This window comes from Pipra filicauda, unplaced genomic scaffold (genome assembly GCF_003945595.2).
Source record: "Pipra filicauda isolate LSUMZ 115617 unplaced genomic scaffold, ASM394559v2 scaffold2_size9829703_pilon, whole genome shotgun sequence".
Classification (NCBI taxonomy): Eukaryota; Metazoa; Chordata; class Aves; order Passeriformes; family Pipridae; genus Pipra; species Pipra filicauda.
The window spans coordinates 4,320,250-4,335,070 of record NW_024104421.1 but is presented as its reverse complement, the minus strand read 5'-3'; the positions used below and the strand labels follow the sequence as shown (position 1 = coordinate 4,335,070).

General features: G+C 44.1%; 1 protein-coding gene across 4 annotated transcripts in view; it reads left to right on the top strand.

Moving 5' to 3' along the window:
- The first annotated feature begins 9,639 nt into the window (after nt 1-9,639).
- IQSEC3 (IQ motif and Sec7 domain ArfGEF 3) overlaps nt 9,640-14,821 on the top strand; it is a 101,719-nt gene continuing 96,537 nt past the window's right edge. For all 4 annotated transcript variants that reach the window (XM_027726627.2, XM_027726630.2, XM_027726629.2 and 1 more), the window contains exon 1: nt 9,640-10,188. In XM_027726627.2, the coding sequence (XP_027582428.1) occupies nt 9,692-10,188 (497 nt within the window). In that variant the 5' untranslated portion in view covers nt 9,640-9,691. The remainder of the gene's footprint in view (nt 10,189-14,821) is intronic.

The following is a 14,821-nucleotide window of genomic DNA, read 5'->3' as shown; positions in this document are numbered from 1 at the left end:
GCTTGAACTCACTGATTTCAAAATGAGGCCTCAGCAGCTTATAGTTTTGGGGTTAGAACTGCAGCCACCAGGGGAAGCCTCTCCTTCAACTCTGCCTCCAGTTTTTTCTTATCATTGTCATGCTTATATCATCTTTAGTAGCACTAATGCAGCCTGATCTCTCTAAACTATGTCATACTAGTGGAAGTAAAAAAAAAAATAATGGTTGTCTGCCCTCTCCTTCTCTTTACCCTCCTTCTTTTTATTTTTTTATTAGTATTTTTAATTTTTTTTTTAGATATGATGACCTCTGAGAGACTGCCAGATTTATTTTGGCAGATATGGCTGCTAATTCATATCTACTAGGACTGAGAAACATGATCCTAATTTGAGATGTCTCTCTATTTATAATCTGTTTGTTATCTTTAATATTTGTGATTTGTTTATCTGACACAGATGACATGTTTATTATTACAAATATGCTTATTGGTCATGATTCATATTGGTCTCTATTACTTTGGACAGTTTTTATTTATCTGTAGGCAGCTCACGCTGTTTTATATGTTCTGTCACAGTTGGTTTTGCTTTGCCTTTTTGTGCTGATATCTGTAAAAAAAATCACAAAACATCACATAAGAAATTAAAACTCAATGAGAATGTTTCCAAAATCATCACTCTACAACATCCATCCAGCAGTAATTTCAATGTGAAACAGAGTACGAGCCTGAACAGATGGGAAGCTTTTAAACAAATCATAACTTAAGACATCAGCAAATAGCTCTGGCTCCTTTAAGGATGGAGACCTGAAACTAAGACAGTCAATGGAAAGACTGCTGGTGTCCTTCGACCAAATCCCAGGTACCTGTGTGCCCCTGCACAGTGACATCTTTGGAGAGATGTTTGCTCATGTGGCCTTGACCCCTTGTTCAGGTACGTGATGCTGCCCTTGCTCCTCAGAGAGAGTAAGGTAGTAGCTAAGTACAGCTGGAGCAAAGATCTCATGCTCCTTGTTACCAGATGATGTAAATGTTAAAAATTCAGATAGATTCAAGATGAGACCAGACAAACTGATAGAAAACTACTGAGGGTTTTTGTTTTAATGCAAGGGTATCACCTCTGGCTCAGGAAGTCTGGTTGGAAGCATATTTGGGGAAAGTATAATTTTGTGCTGCTTCCAGTGTAATTTTCTTTCCTATGCATCTTATTGTTGTTATTTATATGCTCCTTAAGTCCTACAAAGTAGATTTCAACCTAACTTTCAAGTTTTGAGTCTTCCTTTTGACCACACTTAGAGCATGTCTGTATAACAAATACTCAGCCATTCTTTTCAGTTTGCTGAGAGCATTTTTCAGATACTTTTCTGCCTCCTTCTGCACATTCCTTTCTCTCCCACAACTTCCACACCAGCCTTGCCTGCAGACCAAACATCAGCCCTCCCCCTGCCTCAGTTCTGCCCACCCCAGCAACCAACCACCTGTGCATCCTCAGTCCCCTGCCCTCTGTCACTTCTCACCGGTCTCCCTGTGCCTTATGCTTCCCAATTCACATCGGTTTTCACTCCCCACCATCCAGCCACTGTTACTGCTTCTGGCTCCTAAGCCCTCCCTCTCTCCAGGACAAGACCCCTTATCCTTTGCTCTCTCTCTCTCTCTCTCTCTCTCTCTCGCTTATCTCTCCATCTCGCATCTCAGCTCGATCTCTCGAAGCCTCTCTCTCTCTCTCTCTCTCTCTCTCTCCCTCCCTCTCTCTCCACCTTCCCAAGGTGAGCACTGCAGACAGTGCTGCAGAGGGAACGAAGAACTGAACGTTATCTCTGCAAGGGATGGAACAACAAAGCAGTGCTGCTGTGAGCTGTTGGGATTTTTTTTTTTCCTTTTTCTCTCTTTTAAAAATGAGTGTAGTGTTGATTGGGAAGATACTTCTGCTCACTATCTGAAAAGGTCTGCTAGGCTGCTTTTACTTGGGAGATGGGGAAATAAGGTAGCCAGCAGTCAGTGGGGAATTTCTCTCTGGCCAATGTAAGCTTTCAGCTGCTTGCCTTGTCACCAGATTGGCTTCAACCATTGCCAAAATCCCATCAGTTGTGAAGAAATTTAGAAGACAGAATGGCTTGCACCCAGAGCTTAACCTTATGTTAAGCTAATGCATGCAACACAAAAACTAGACCTGTGATTTGCCACCATTTCACTTATATTCTGCTCTTTACATCTGGGCCTCCCAAAACAGAGGGGTCTTTTGTGTTCTTTGCAAGAGGCTGTGTAAACAGAGATTCTACTGTGTGGAGTCAGTTGCAGCGACATTGATGGTGGTGGCTGTGTGAAACAATTCTGCTGTGTCCCTCAAAGAAAAGTCTGGAGCAAGTTCTGTTGGTCTTGAGTCGCAGGATCCTTTTTGTCTCTTCATTTGCTCCTTGAAATTGTTTCAGACACCAAAATAGAACACAGAAATATTTTTCACAAGTCACTGTGTCTGAGCAGAAAGGATCCTGTCTGTAAGCAGATTTGAAGACAAAGGTTGACCTGAGCAGAAGCCTGACCCCATAAATAATGAGCAACATGAGAGAGGAGCATATCTCAGCAGCGACCTCTTCAGCAAATATTTGGCCTGCTTCTAGTTGGACCATGCTGTGTATCAGCAAGTCTTAAAGATTACCTCAAAAGCCAAAAAAAAAATGAAGCTTTTAGAAAACTACATTGTTTAAAAGTTTGGTCTGTTTAGCTTGCTAAAAATATTATCATCAGGTGATCCGATCAGTCACCTTCAAGCAGAGAAAAGCTTTAGGACTAAGGAGCTCTTTACCTGGGTGGAGAACACCATAAACACTCATGTCTGGAAAGTAAAAGGGATAAATTCATATAAGGAAAATATCCCAACTTGTCAACCATGACACAGATTAACTACGATGACAAAATATCAAGAAATGAGACAAGTTCTCTGCTTTTTCCTATCTTCCCAATGGTACCAGAGGCACTTCTGGAGATACATTTTTCTTAAACTCATATTCCAAGTTGCATGAGATTATACAGTATGTAGCACATCAGGCCAGATGCTTTATTGATTTGTCCTGGCTTTAATTTCCCTGAGAAGTCAGCATCTGCTTACCCCTGTTATGAAACAGGAGCAGAGACCAAACAAGCCACACTGTCAAGGTGAAGCAGGACACCACTGAGGGTCTGTAATCAGAAGGTGCTCTCTCAGCTTCAGATGAGGACTGTGGGAAGGCAGGAGGAGTCCTCTGGTACTTTCATCCTTAGTCCTACACTTAAAAGCCAGGTGTTATGGTCTGCAGTCTTTAAACTTCTTTAAAATGAATTCTGCAACAAGGTGAATTTTCTTGCTTGTGTTGGGACTGTTGAATTGTTAATTTATACTTACTCATAGCACAAAATTAGAAGCAAAGGGAAAATATCTTGTTCTATATATCAAACATAAAAAACTGAGATGTGGTAAGGACAAATGCTTCCTATTCTGTCAATGGTCTTTTTTTCTTTTCAAGGGAACACAGCTAAGCTGACATATAAATATTTTAAACAGCAGCTCATCAGAAAAGTGCTGTATTGTATCCCGAGCTGAAATGTATACTGTTCGTGCATGTTTTTAGTTTTCTTGACAGTATTTGATTTCTGGCATTGCAGAAAAGGCTTCTAGTAGGAGTATGAGTTTAGATTTAACATTATTCCATTTCTTCTTATTTTTTTCCAGTGTATCTTATGCAAGGTCAAATCACACAAACTTGTCCCATCTGAAAATCTCCATGTAATTCAGAAGAGCCAGTCAGATAATATTTGGAGAAACAAGCTCATATTCAGGGTTTTTTTTTCATTTAACTGCAGTATTTACAAAAGACTGAACAACTGTCAGCTCAAACAAAAACCTGATTGACTCTGAAGAAAATGTCTCTATGTAGCTTTTGCTCTCTAGAATTAATCAATTAAGTGGTCAAAGCTTAATTTCATGGAAAAGACAGGAGGCAATGCAACATTTAGCAACGTGAAAAGGGGAAGAGCATTCTGAAGAGGGATCTTGATTCCTTTTAATTTGCAGTAAATAACACAAGGCTGCAATAGCACAGTTCAAATACAGTCAAGACTTTAAAATGTGTCAGAACCACACATCTCAGCTAAGGCTACAATACAGATTTTGTACCTTCTTCCTGATGAGCAGCTGTTTTAAATATTTATATGGCAGCTCAGCTGTACTCAGCTGAAAAGAAAAACAACAAAAATTGAAAGAAACTGAAGTATTTGTCCTTATGTTTTGCTCTTTATGTTTGATTTATGAACCGAGGTGTTTTCCAGTTGCTTCTGGTTTTATGGTATCAGTATGAATTAACAATTCAAAAGCCCCAGCATGAGAGACAGATTTTACCTTGTTGCATATATCAGGGCTGCAGACCATAACACTTGGCTTTTAGGTGCTGAACTGAGGAAGAAGGTGCCATAGGACCTTTACTCAGTGCTCACCCATTGTGGTGTCTTGTGTAATTGTGGGCAACACGCTTCACTCGTGTTAGCTTCATCTTATCCATCTGTTTAACAGGTGTAAGCAGACAGTGACTTGGCTTAGGCTCGAGATGGTGAAACATCTCTCATTGCTCTGAATAGTTTTGGATGAGGCCTCAAGTGAAAGAAGGCTGAGTGAAAGAAGCATTCGGGAGATGCACTTTTTTTACCCCTCCACCATGAATTATGCATGAGTACATTGTGATTGTCTTGATTCTATCCTCTGTTTTGAAATCATTCATCTAATTCCTGCAGAATTTTTTTGGTCTGCAGGCTGTTTGCAAGCAGTTCTGAGAATCTCTACTCAAGCAGCTGCTGACTTCCAGGTGGGGCTGAAAAGGCCTCGTCTTCCCCAGAAATCAGAATGGAGGACGGCAACATAGAACCATGATTCTTGCATCTCTTACCTCCTGTCTTTTACCCTAATTCTGTGGAGTTTTATATGATATGTGTTATGCTTCCTTAGGCATACTCCTTAATAACTGGATGAGAATAGATCTGGCTGTGGGAATTTCACTCGAATTTCTCACGTGGTTTTGAGACATAGGAGGAAGAGGAGAAAACACTAGGTTAATTAGGGTGGGATGGCCAACATTAAATGTGCCTTTCTTTGAGTACCAAGGACTTGACCTTAAACACCAATAATCTTTGTTGTACTAAGGTGTGCTTGTACACACCTTCCTAAATTCTCCTTCTCAAAAAAACCCCAAAACCAAACAAACCCAAACAAGAGAAATACAGGTCTTATAGAAGTATAAAAAAAACTTACCATAAGCTCATAAGTTTATAATGAGGCCACAAAATCATAAGTGGAAACCTAAGCTATATGCCCTGCATCTCCTACCAGTAGCACTTTTGATGCTAAATTACAAGGGGTAAGTTGTTACCTTGCAAGGCTGGGGCATGGAAGGGGGAGGAGAACAGGGTCAAATGCAAGAAATGAGAAGATTGCCTGGATTTGCTGTGATGACCTCCTGTCCAGGAGGAATTAGAGTGTAATGGAGAGGAAGGGAATGCCTCAAAGAGAATTTCAAATGGAAAACCACGTGAAGTCTCTACCTGTGGAAAGGCTGGAATGATTTGTTTGCATCAAGTTTCAGTGAGCTGTTGCAAATTAAAGTGGGATTGGGACCTCTCAGAAAATGTTACAAGAACACTGCAGTGAATTTTTTTTTCTGCAGATGAAACACCTAAAGCTGTTACTACTTTCCCTATCATGTATGCTTATTAGTATACCCTTATTTGTGGATTCACTCTACTCTGACTGAATTAAATAGCTAAATAAATAAAAAATTAAATCATGTAGTATTAGACCTTTCCATTAAATCCTGGGGCTTGACTCATTTGCATTTTGTTTTGGTTTTATAATGCATGCTTATTTTAATTACTACTGATGCACTTTATTTGTAATTGTCTGTGCAATGCCCAAGCACCTTGCTAAGTGGATAAGGGAAGCACTTTATTCTATAAGAACATAATTAATCCATTATTATTCATTATTATTTTTTCTGGAATGGACTGAAAAGAATCAGGACTTTGAAAAATACATTACCATCAAATTATCTATGGCAAAAATAATTTTAACAGAATTCAGGTTTTCCTTATCTTCACCATTGTTTCCCTCCAGATAACATCACTCCTAAAGAGCAAAGCAGCAGCATTTAATGACCTGAAGATTGGGCTAAATGCCAAAGATGTTTGAAATCAGAGATCTGTCATGCTGTGTGCGTTCGTGGTGTCATCAAGTGCCCCATCCCTCTCCTCCCCTCACCTTGCATCCTTCCCCTCCAGCTTCCTGCTGGATTTGGCCTTGGATATATCATTTAACCACTCTGTGTCCATATTTCCCTTTTTGTGATGGCTACAGCCCTACAATTCACCTTCTACAGAACAGTACTTCACTAATATGCAGAGCCTTGCAAATGATGTATGCTAGGTATTGTGGCAGCATAATCAAAGGGGCACAGTGATGGCTGGATAAAAGAGGAGGCGTTTTCCAGCTATGCAGAATTCTTGGTTACCAAGAAAAAGAAGACATTCAGTTTCTTTTGATATCCTGGCAGATTCGTCCTCAATACCCCGTCTTCACTGAATTTTCTTATTACAGAGGATTATGCAACTCTATTAACTCCTGAAGTTTTGTAAGGAGGTCCCCACATAGTCCCTCATGTTAGGCACAAAAGCACTCTGCTGCATTTTCCTTTGGCATATGCTCTCTGTCAAAACCTGGAAGGTCAGGACTGGTCTTACCATTTTTGTCCACCAGTCACCACACCTGCACAGAAAAGAGGTTTCTTTCTGATTCTCCTGCTTGTTCTTAGCTTACCAATACACAGCTGTAGGTCTCTGTTTAATTTATGACAAAGATTATTAGTACAAATTAGGCTAATGAGGCTGGTCAAGCAAATTAAAGGTGCAGAAACAGTGATTGAATACATAAGGTCCACTCTTCGCAGTAAAAGTCACATCTTCTGATAGGCATTGAAGCACCATGACGCAAGAATTCCAAGCAGTTTTGCCCCGTCCCCAGTCATCCAAATCAGGATTATTTTTTAGTTTTAGTTAATATTTCCTTAAGAACACGTGCCACGACCTGGCTGACTTCAACCTGGATTGGCCAGTATGATGTCTATGACCCTTATCTCTTCATCTCTTATATTCAGCTGAGCTGCAAAGAAATATGATGTCCACTGCAAACACAGACCTCTGCACAGGACTTGCCTCAAGAGCGAAAGCAGCCTCCTCTGTTCTGCCAGATAAGCAATCTGTGCCCGAAGTCTCTCCTAACAAGGACAAGGTAGCTCTATGTGCGTGTGTGTGCGTGTACATACATATGTGAGTGTACATATAGCCACCCCTCTTTGTTTCCCAGAATGTATTAATGCCAAGAGCACGTTACTTCCACTGCTGTCCCTGGACTCTGTTCCTGTGAGGCAAGACTGAAATGATGCTGTTCAGTAGCGTCTTTGAAAGGAGACAGCATGCCAGCACAGTTTCCCAAATGATCACTTCCACTCTTCTCCAAATACAGATTAGGTGTTTTCACATCCCCTGTCTTTCTGCATGTGCCTTTTTTCACATTCCCCTATAACCATGTCTCCTATTGTTAAACAGTGCCAGTTCCTGCTCAATCTCCTGTCACAAAACATTAATGACATGCTAGGCAATGAGAGGGAGGAAGGTTTCCCCTAAACTTTTCCAATAAAATCATAAGTGTGTGGGATTTGAATGCTCATACTCCCTAGAGTTCACTCTGGGATCTTCCCCCAACACACAAGGGCCATATGGCAACATTTCATGATCCCCCAAAGCCATCTCTAAGTGCTTGCTTAGAGAACTGTGAATAGCAGTTCTGTTTTAGGAGGAGTCTGTGAACAGCTTCTAATCCTGGTGATCCTGTTTGCATCAGTTTACATTTCCAGGGCTATCTGTGAACAGAAAAGACTGGAAATACACCTTTCATCTCATCTGAAACAGAGATTCTCTTTTACACTGCTTGTTTCCCAACTTCAGGAAATCCTTGCTACAGTGCAGGTTTTGCTGATCTGAAAAGGCAAAATGAGCTCTACGCCCAAAATCACTTAAACCCAGTTGCTTTTTGTTCTGTGGCCTTCCACTTTTTTGTATGATCAGTCAAGTCTACTGACATGCTTGTCTAAAACCTGACTGCTCATTACGCCTTCTGGATCTTCAGCACCCACAGTGATTGGAAAGGCTACTGCCTTTTTACCCATTATGGAAATCATCAAAATTGTTCACGGACCTAAACAGGAGTTCCTGAAAGTAAGTTTATTACCCTTAGTCAGGTTATTTATTGATGAATGTAATAGAAAGCACACAGACAGTTTCTCAGACTCCAAGTTGCAAGTTTGCAAACTCTTCTGGCTGTGAATAAGGAAGGGCAATAACAAATGAAAAAAGCCTGCAGAGAGTCTAACAGAAAAGGCCCTGCCTGTCAGTTCTCTGCTAGCACAACCCACAGTCCCTACATGCCCCAGAAAAGCTCCACAATAAGCCTTTAGCTTTCCTCCTAAGAATCTAAAGGACACTAAAGACTCCAAGGAGCAACAAACTTGCAAGGAAGCGGGGGGTTTCTTTAACATCCATTTTCCTCAGAAACTCCTTCTGTTGAGTTCAGATTTAACCTTCCATTCACCTGCCCACTACAAGAAGGACATTGCTGAGTTCAGGGAAGGGTAATGAAGCCTGTGGAGGTTCTGGAGCTAAAGTCTGATGAGGAGTGACTGAGGGAGCTGGGGTTGTTTAGCCTGGAGAAAAGGAGGTTCAGGGGACACCCAATTGCTCTCTACAACTACCTGACAGGAGGTTGTAGCAGGGTGACGATCAGTCTCTTTGCCCAGGCAACCAGCGACAGGGTAAGGGGAAATGGCCTCAAGCTGTGCCAGGGGAGCTTTAGGCTGGCTATTAGGAAAAGTTTCTTCACTGAAAGAGTGGGCAAGCTTGGGACAGGCTGCTCAGGGAAGCGTGGGAGGCACAAATACAAGCCGACATGGCACTCAGTGCTATGGTTTAGCGGGCACGGTGCTGTTCAGGCAAAGGTTGGACTTGATGAACTCAGAGGGCTTTTCCAACCGCGTTTCTAACCAGGTAAGCTAAAAATAGGGCCGTTATCAACGGGGCAGCCAAAACTAGCACCATTATTCAAGTCACTTTGAAAAAAACACCCCAAAAAGAAACGACTAAGTCACCCTGGATAAGGAAAGCCCAGTAACACCCAGAGACGCCACTCGGGGAGGAGAGCGAACCGGGCGCTGTGGGGGCCGCGAGGGGCTCCTCAGGGGGCTCCCCCCGGCACCGGCGAGGCGGCGGCACCACCACCCACGCAGACGCGGCCGGGCGGGCGGAGGGCGACGACGGGGCGGCTTCCCAGGGGGAGCACCGGGACAGGACCCCCGGGACCGACGAGACCCCCGCAACACCGTGGGCTTCCCCCCGCTGCCGCGGCCCCTCCCGCGCGTGCGCGGCGCGCTCCGGGGCGGGCCCGCGCGGGGGCCCCTCCCCTCCCCTCCGCCCCCGCCCCTTCCCCTCCCGCGGGAGCGCGCGCGGCCGCCGGCGGCGCGGGACGCGCGTGCCCGTGCGCGCACCCGGGGCGGCGAGAGGCGAGGCGCGTGCCCGCGTCCCGCGCCGCTCTCGCCGGAGCGCCGGCGGGCGGGCGGGCGGGCGGCGGGGCCCGCGCCGGCGGCCGGGGCATGGAGAGCCTGCTGGAGAACCCGGTGCGCGCCGTGCTCTACCTGAAGGAGCTCACCGCCATCGTGCAGAACCAGCAGAGCCTCATCCACACCCAGCGCCAGCGCATCGACGAGCTGGAGCGGCGGCTGGACGAGCTGAGCACCGAGAACCGCAGCCTCCGCGGGCAGCAGCAGCAGCAGCCGCCGCCGGCCCCCGCCGAGCCTCCGGCGGCCCCCGCCGAGCCGCCCCAGGGCCCCCCGCCCGAGCAGCCCCCGCCGCCGCCGGGCCAGCCCGACCCGCTTCAGCACCACCAACAGCTCCCGGCTCAGCCGCCGCCGCCCGCGGGCAAAGCGGCGCCGGCGGGGCCCGGGCGGGCGGCCGGGCACCAGCATCCCCCGCCGCAGCCACACCAGCACCCCTCGGACAAGGACGGCCGGGAGAAGGGCTGCTGCGCCGCGCTGCTCCAGCACAAGACCCCCCAGGCCATCGGCAAAGGCGTCCTGAGCCGGAGAGCGGAGTGAGTGCGAAGGGGGAAGGGGGCGGGCAGGGGCGGCGGGGGCAGCGGGAGCCGTTCCGGGCCCGGCTCCAAGAGGGAACTGGGTTATACCCCCCTGCAGCCTCGCACGGGGAGAGAGGCAGTGTGTGGGTGGGTGGGGGAATCCCTCCCTCGATGCGTTCTCGGGGAGAGCAGGCAGAGTGCAACGAGGAGCCAGGATGCTGCTTCCAAGAGGCATCAGCCTCCCGGTTCGCCGCGCTCTTTTCCGTGGACAAGTGTCCGTGGCCCGTGGGAAGCCCCTCGGGCTACTCGCCCGCGGTGCTCACACGCGGCATCGTGCCTTCGTTGTCTGTCAGAAATGAACGAGTCCTGTATCGACGAGGAGTGAGTGCGGTTTAGCCCAGGCAGGGAGAAGCCTCGCAAAGAGCAGCGGCGTTGTGGTCGCTTCTCTTTGCCTTAAGTCGCTGGTATCTGTCAGAAAAACCCGTCATCCCTGGAGTGAACTGGGGTTTTCCTGCCCGCGCTGATGTAAGGGGTGCATTGTATTGCACGTGATGTGTGTATGTTCATAGAGATACAGATACTGTACACAGCTTTGACATTTAGGGTACTTACTGCCCTAAATGTGTGTGGGTTGTCTTTTTTTTTTCAATTTAATTTTATTTTATTTTAGTTTTTCTGTGAGTGGCACCTGACACCGATCCAGCTCTTCAAAAGGACAAAGTATTTTTTTGTTGGTCTTTGCTCTTCAGTGAAGTAAGCTTGACTAATAGTACTGAATACTGGTAATGATCTGTGTGCATGCATGTATAGTAAACAAGGATGAGCATTCCAGCACTATAGGTGGTGGAAGAGGCTACTACTGAAGAGCAACATTCTGTTGGATTATGTATTCAGTATATACCATCAGTTCACCAGCTGGTAATTGCAACTGCAGTCAGTATTGTAATTTCCTTTGTTTAGGCACTTTGAAAGCAGGGGAATGCTTTCTGGTTGAAAGCCAGGGTTAGGGAAGTTAGGAGAAGGAGCATAGTTTCTGCTGTGGCTTCTTTTATGTAAGAAAAAATCTGATATAAGTAGTAAAACTAGATAGAAATGTCTTTTGTAGAATGATCTCTATTGTTTTGGTTATAGTAATGTCCAAACAAATGAAGTACACAGCACACTGTATAGCCCAAAACGTCTTCCTTGTCTCTTTGACAATTTAAATAAAAGGGACCCTTCTCTCTTATGTTTGTTTTGAACACACAAGCAGAGCTACAACGTGAAGCTGGATTTTCGGCTGGTGTAAGTGGAGTTACACCACTTCATAACAGCTAAGCATCTATCTTGATTTTATGAAAATCAGTGAAGATACTACTATCGAAAGAAACACCATTAAAGGAATAAATACAGTCAAGGCATGCTTGAATCCCAAAAGGCAGATCCCTACTTCTAAAATACTGCACTGTAAGACTCAATTTTGCAATCACAACTTAAAGGAAGTGAGTGGGCTACTCAAGTATTAATAAAGGTAGTAAGCATTTACAGGATCTGGCTCCTATTCATCATGCAAGAGCTGGAGTTTAAAAAAAGAAGTAGGGCCAGATGCTGAACTCATGAAGATTGGTGTAAATCCACAATACCATGCTTTAAGTCCCTGAAGTCAAACCAGTAAGAAACCCATATAAAAATGCATAATCAACCTCATTGTTTTTTCAAGAGTGACTCCCTGCAGTGAGGGCTCTGTTAGAAACATCGTCTCAGCAAGGGCTTTCCTTGCTTCTGAGCAGAGTTTTTAACATACGTCATTACACAGGCTGAAGAATCAATTTCTGTGCATAAGCCTAAATACTTCCTTCTTATCTGAGCTCTTTTTGCAGTAGGGTTTGACTGGGGGAAGAACTGTAAATTTTTTACTTCATACCAAAATGCACAAAGAGAAGTGCATTAAGAACACAGCTGATTGCTGGTATATCATATGATAATCTTTATATTTCAGATAGATAGACAGATAGATAGAGGGATGGATGGAGCCTTTTTGTGGAAAGTCAGGGCTGCTGCTGGGGATAACAGAGCAATCCCTGCAGCGTTCTTCGCTCAGGAAGATTAAAATAGACTACTTGTGTTTCCTTCTATAGCTTAGGCAAACCAAAATCTTTGTATAGAAAAGGAAATGTGAGAGAGGCCAAACATTTCTCACTCCAGCAGGTTCTTTCCCCCCCCCCCCATTGATTGTATATGCTGGGTTTCATCCTCTCTTTTGTCTGTTAGAAGAAAATCAAAGAGACTGCAGAATCTAACTTACAGGCAACTTGGATGGAGGGTGAGGAGTCTTTCACCACCTATTGACAGGATGCCCAATATGCCTTATGATTCAGCTGGCCGACCTGAGAGTTGTATTTTTGCTTTTGTTTGACAGCAGGGGACATATATGTTAATACCTGCACAGACCAGGTGCCTGCACTCTCTTCCTTCCTCCCCTCATCTAAACATGCCTTTCCCTCTGTTATAAACCCTGAAATTCAACATTATCTATTTTTTTTTTTCACTTAACCAAGAGTACAGGACTGACTGTTCACTACAGAAAATGGCCACTCTAAACAGAACAGAAAGGATATTTTAGCATGTCGGGAAGCAGTGGCTGAAAGCAGGGGTTAAAGCAGCACCCAGGCAGTGCCAGTAATGGAATTTCCTCTGCCTCTCACAAAACGGGAGGTTGAGGCAGCACATTTAAGTGTACTTGCGCTGCCCCTTCTCACCTCAGACACAGCCCAGGGATTTTACTCATTTTGAGTCAAGTTTGAGGGTTTTTTGCAGCCCAGCTCACCTCAAGCTCTGGAAAGAAATGAAGACCTGAGCTTTTGGACACATGTGACTCATTCATGTCGGCTGGGGCAGTCTTCCACAAGGGATTCGTAAGGAAAACCAACTGAAGCATCTCTCTTATTTTAAAGAAAACTTCAGTCTTCTTTTTTTTTTTTCTTTTTTTTTTTTCTTTTTAAACTGACAACTTTTCTTTCTTTAAAGCCTTAAGAAAAAAACCCCTACATTTTAAAAGGGGACAAACCCGAGCCCATCTCTAAAAATGGAAGAATTCCTGAGTTATGCAGAGGCCTCTAATTGTTGCTGCATGTCTTTGTGTGAGAAACGTAGTACTGAGCTTGCCTATGAAAGGAGCAGAGAAAAAGTCAGAAGATTCTTGCAGAGATTTTCAGCAAGAATTAGGCTGATTATTATTCCACGGCATCTGTCTCTTTCTACCTTAGGAAGCTATTGCATAAGCACCTCACAGCTTTAAAAACAAAAAAATAAGGTCATTCGTCATGGAATGTTTTGCTTCAAAAATACAGGTTGCCAAATTAGCATAGCTCAGATCACCCTTACTAGGCAGCCTCTTGTCTTAAGGGACCATCCTGAAGTGTCGGCAAATCCTGTGAGTGTAAATTTTCCTTCCCTTCTTTATCAGAATACCACCTTCTTTGCCAATCCCCAGTACCCTTCACTGAGTATCAGGGAAATGCCACAGGGTTGAATTTAGCAGATTACATCTAAATGACCCAAATCCTGCTGGTTTTTATCGGTGAAACTCTCAGTAGGAGCTCTGTGTATGGAGGGACTTCAGGTTCTGAGCCCAGGCATTAGTGGGAAAACTCGCTCCGATAAATACAATTAGAATAATAGGTAATAATCCATTATAGTTCCCTTCATCAAAAGACATGGGTGCAATTTACAAACATTCTGTATTAAAGTGGCATTAAAGTCCTCTTTAAACCGTGTCACCAACAGTGAAAATAAGACATAGAAACAGTATTTGTCTGGCATGACATAATGAATCCAAGTACTGCCTTTAAATTATCAGCCCGTGTTTGCTCTGCAAGGTATCCCCTCATGCGAAACAAATTCTTAGAGCTCTTGGAAGAATTTTGCTAAAATCACGTTTTCCCAGAGGTCTTAAAGCTCATTTTGGATTTGCATTGGGTTGAAAACTGTTTTATTTTATTTCATATTGGTCTAGGACAGAATTTTTTACCATAGTAAAGAGACAAGTTTTAAAAGACAATGTAAAAGTCACTTAGTTGCCGTTGTGGTCTGAGACTGTTTGCTTATTTTTTTTTTTTAATTTCAAAAACTCAATTATGTAACTTTAAAATGAAGATATTGCATATGCAAAGGTGCTGTTTACCATAATTTTTCTTTTTAACTATGCATTGATGTTCTATTCTATGGATTATCTCCAGGGTAAAGGCATTAGAAAAAATCCCACTGATTTCAATGGATACTAACAATAACTGTAAATATTATGTTTTCCATTAACATATTTTGCTATAATTGCGCATTGCACCAGCACAAAAACCCCTCCAACAATTAAAAAAAAAAAAAGACCAGAACAGCTCTGAATGGCTCATGTACCCCAGATATCTATTCCTTTCACTACGAGCGCACAAGGAATGCTACTTTTGCCCTCTGCTTTCATTTTTTCAGATTTCCTCCAGCATATTTCAGGGTTTAACTCCCCTGAGCGTTCACACACCAGAAATAGTTGCATTGGTGCTGCCCTGGGTTCTGCAAATCCCTGCTAGCAATGTACTGTCTCAGCAGCAGAAGTTATTGGAGTCGAGTGCCGTAAGCGGGTTTCAAATGACAGAGGTCTGCTTTGGCATAGCTACTCAGA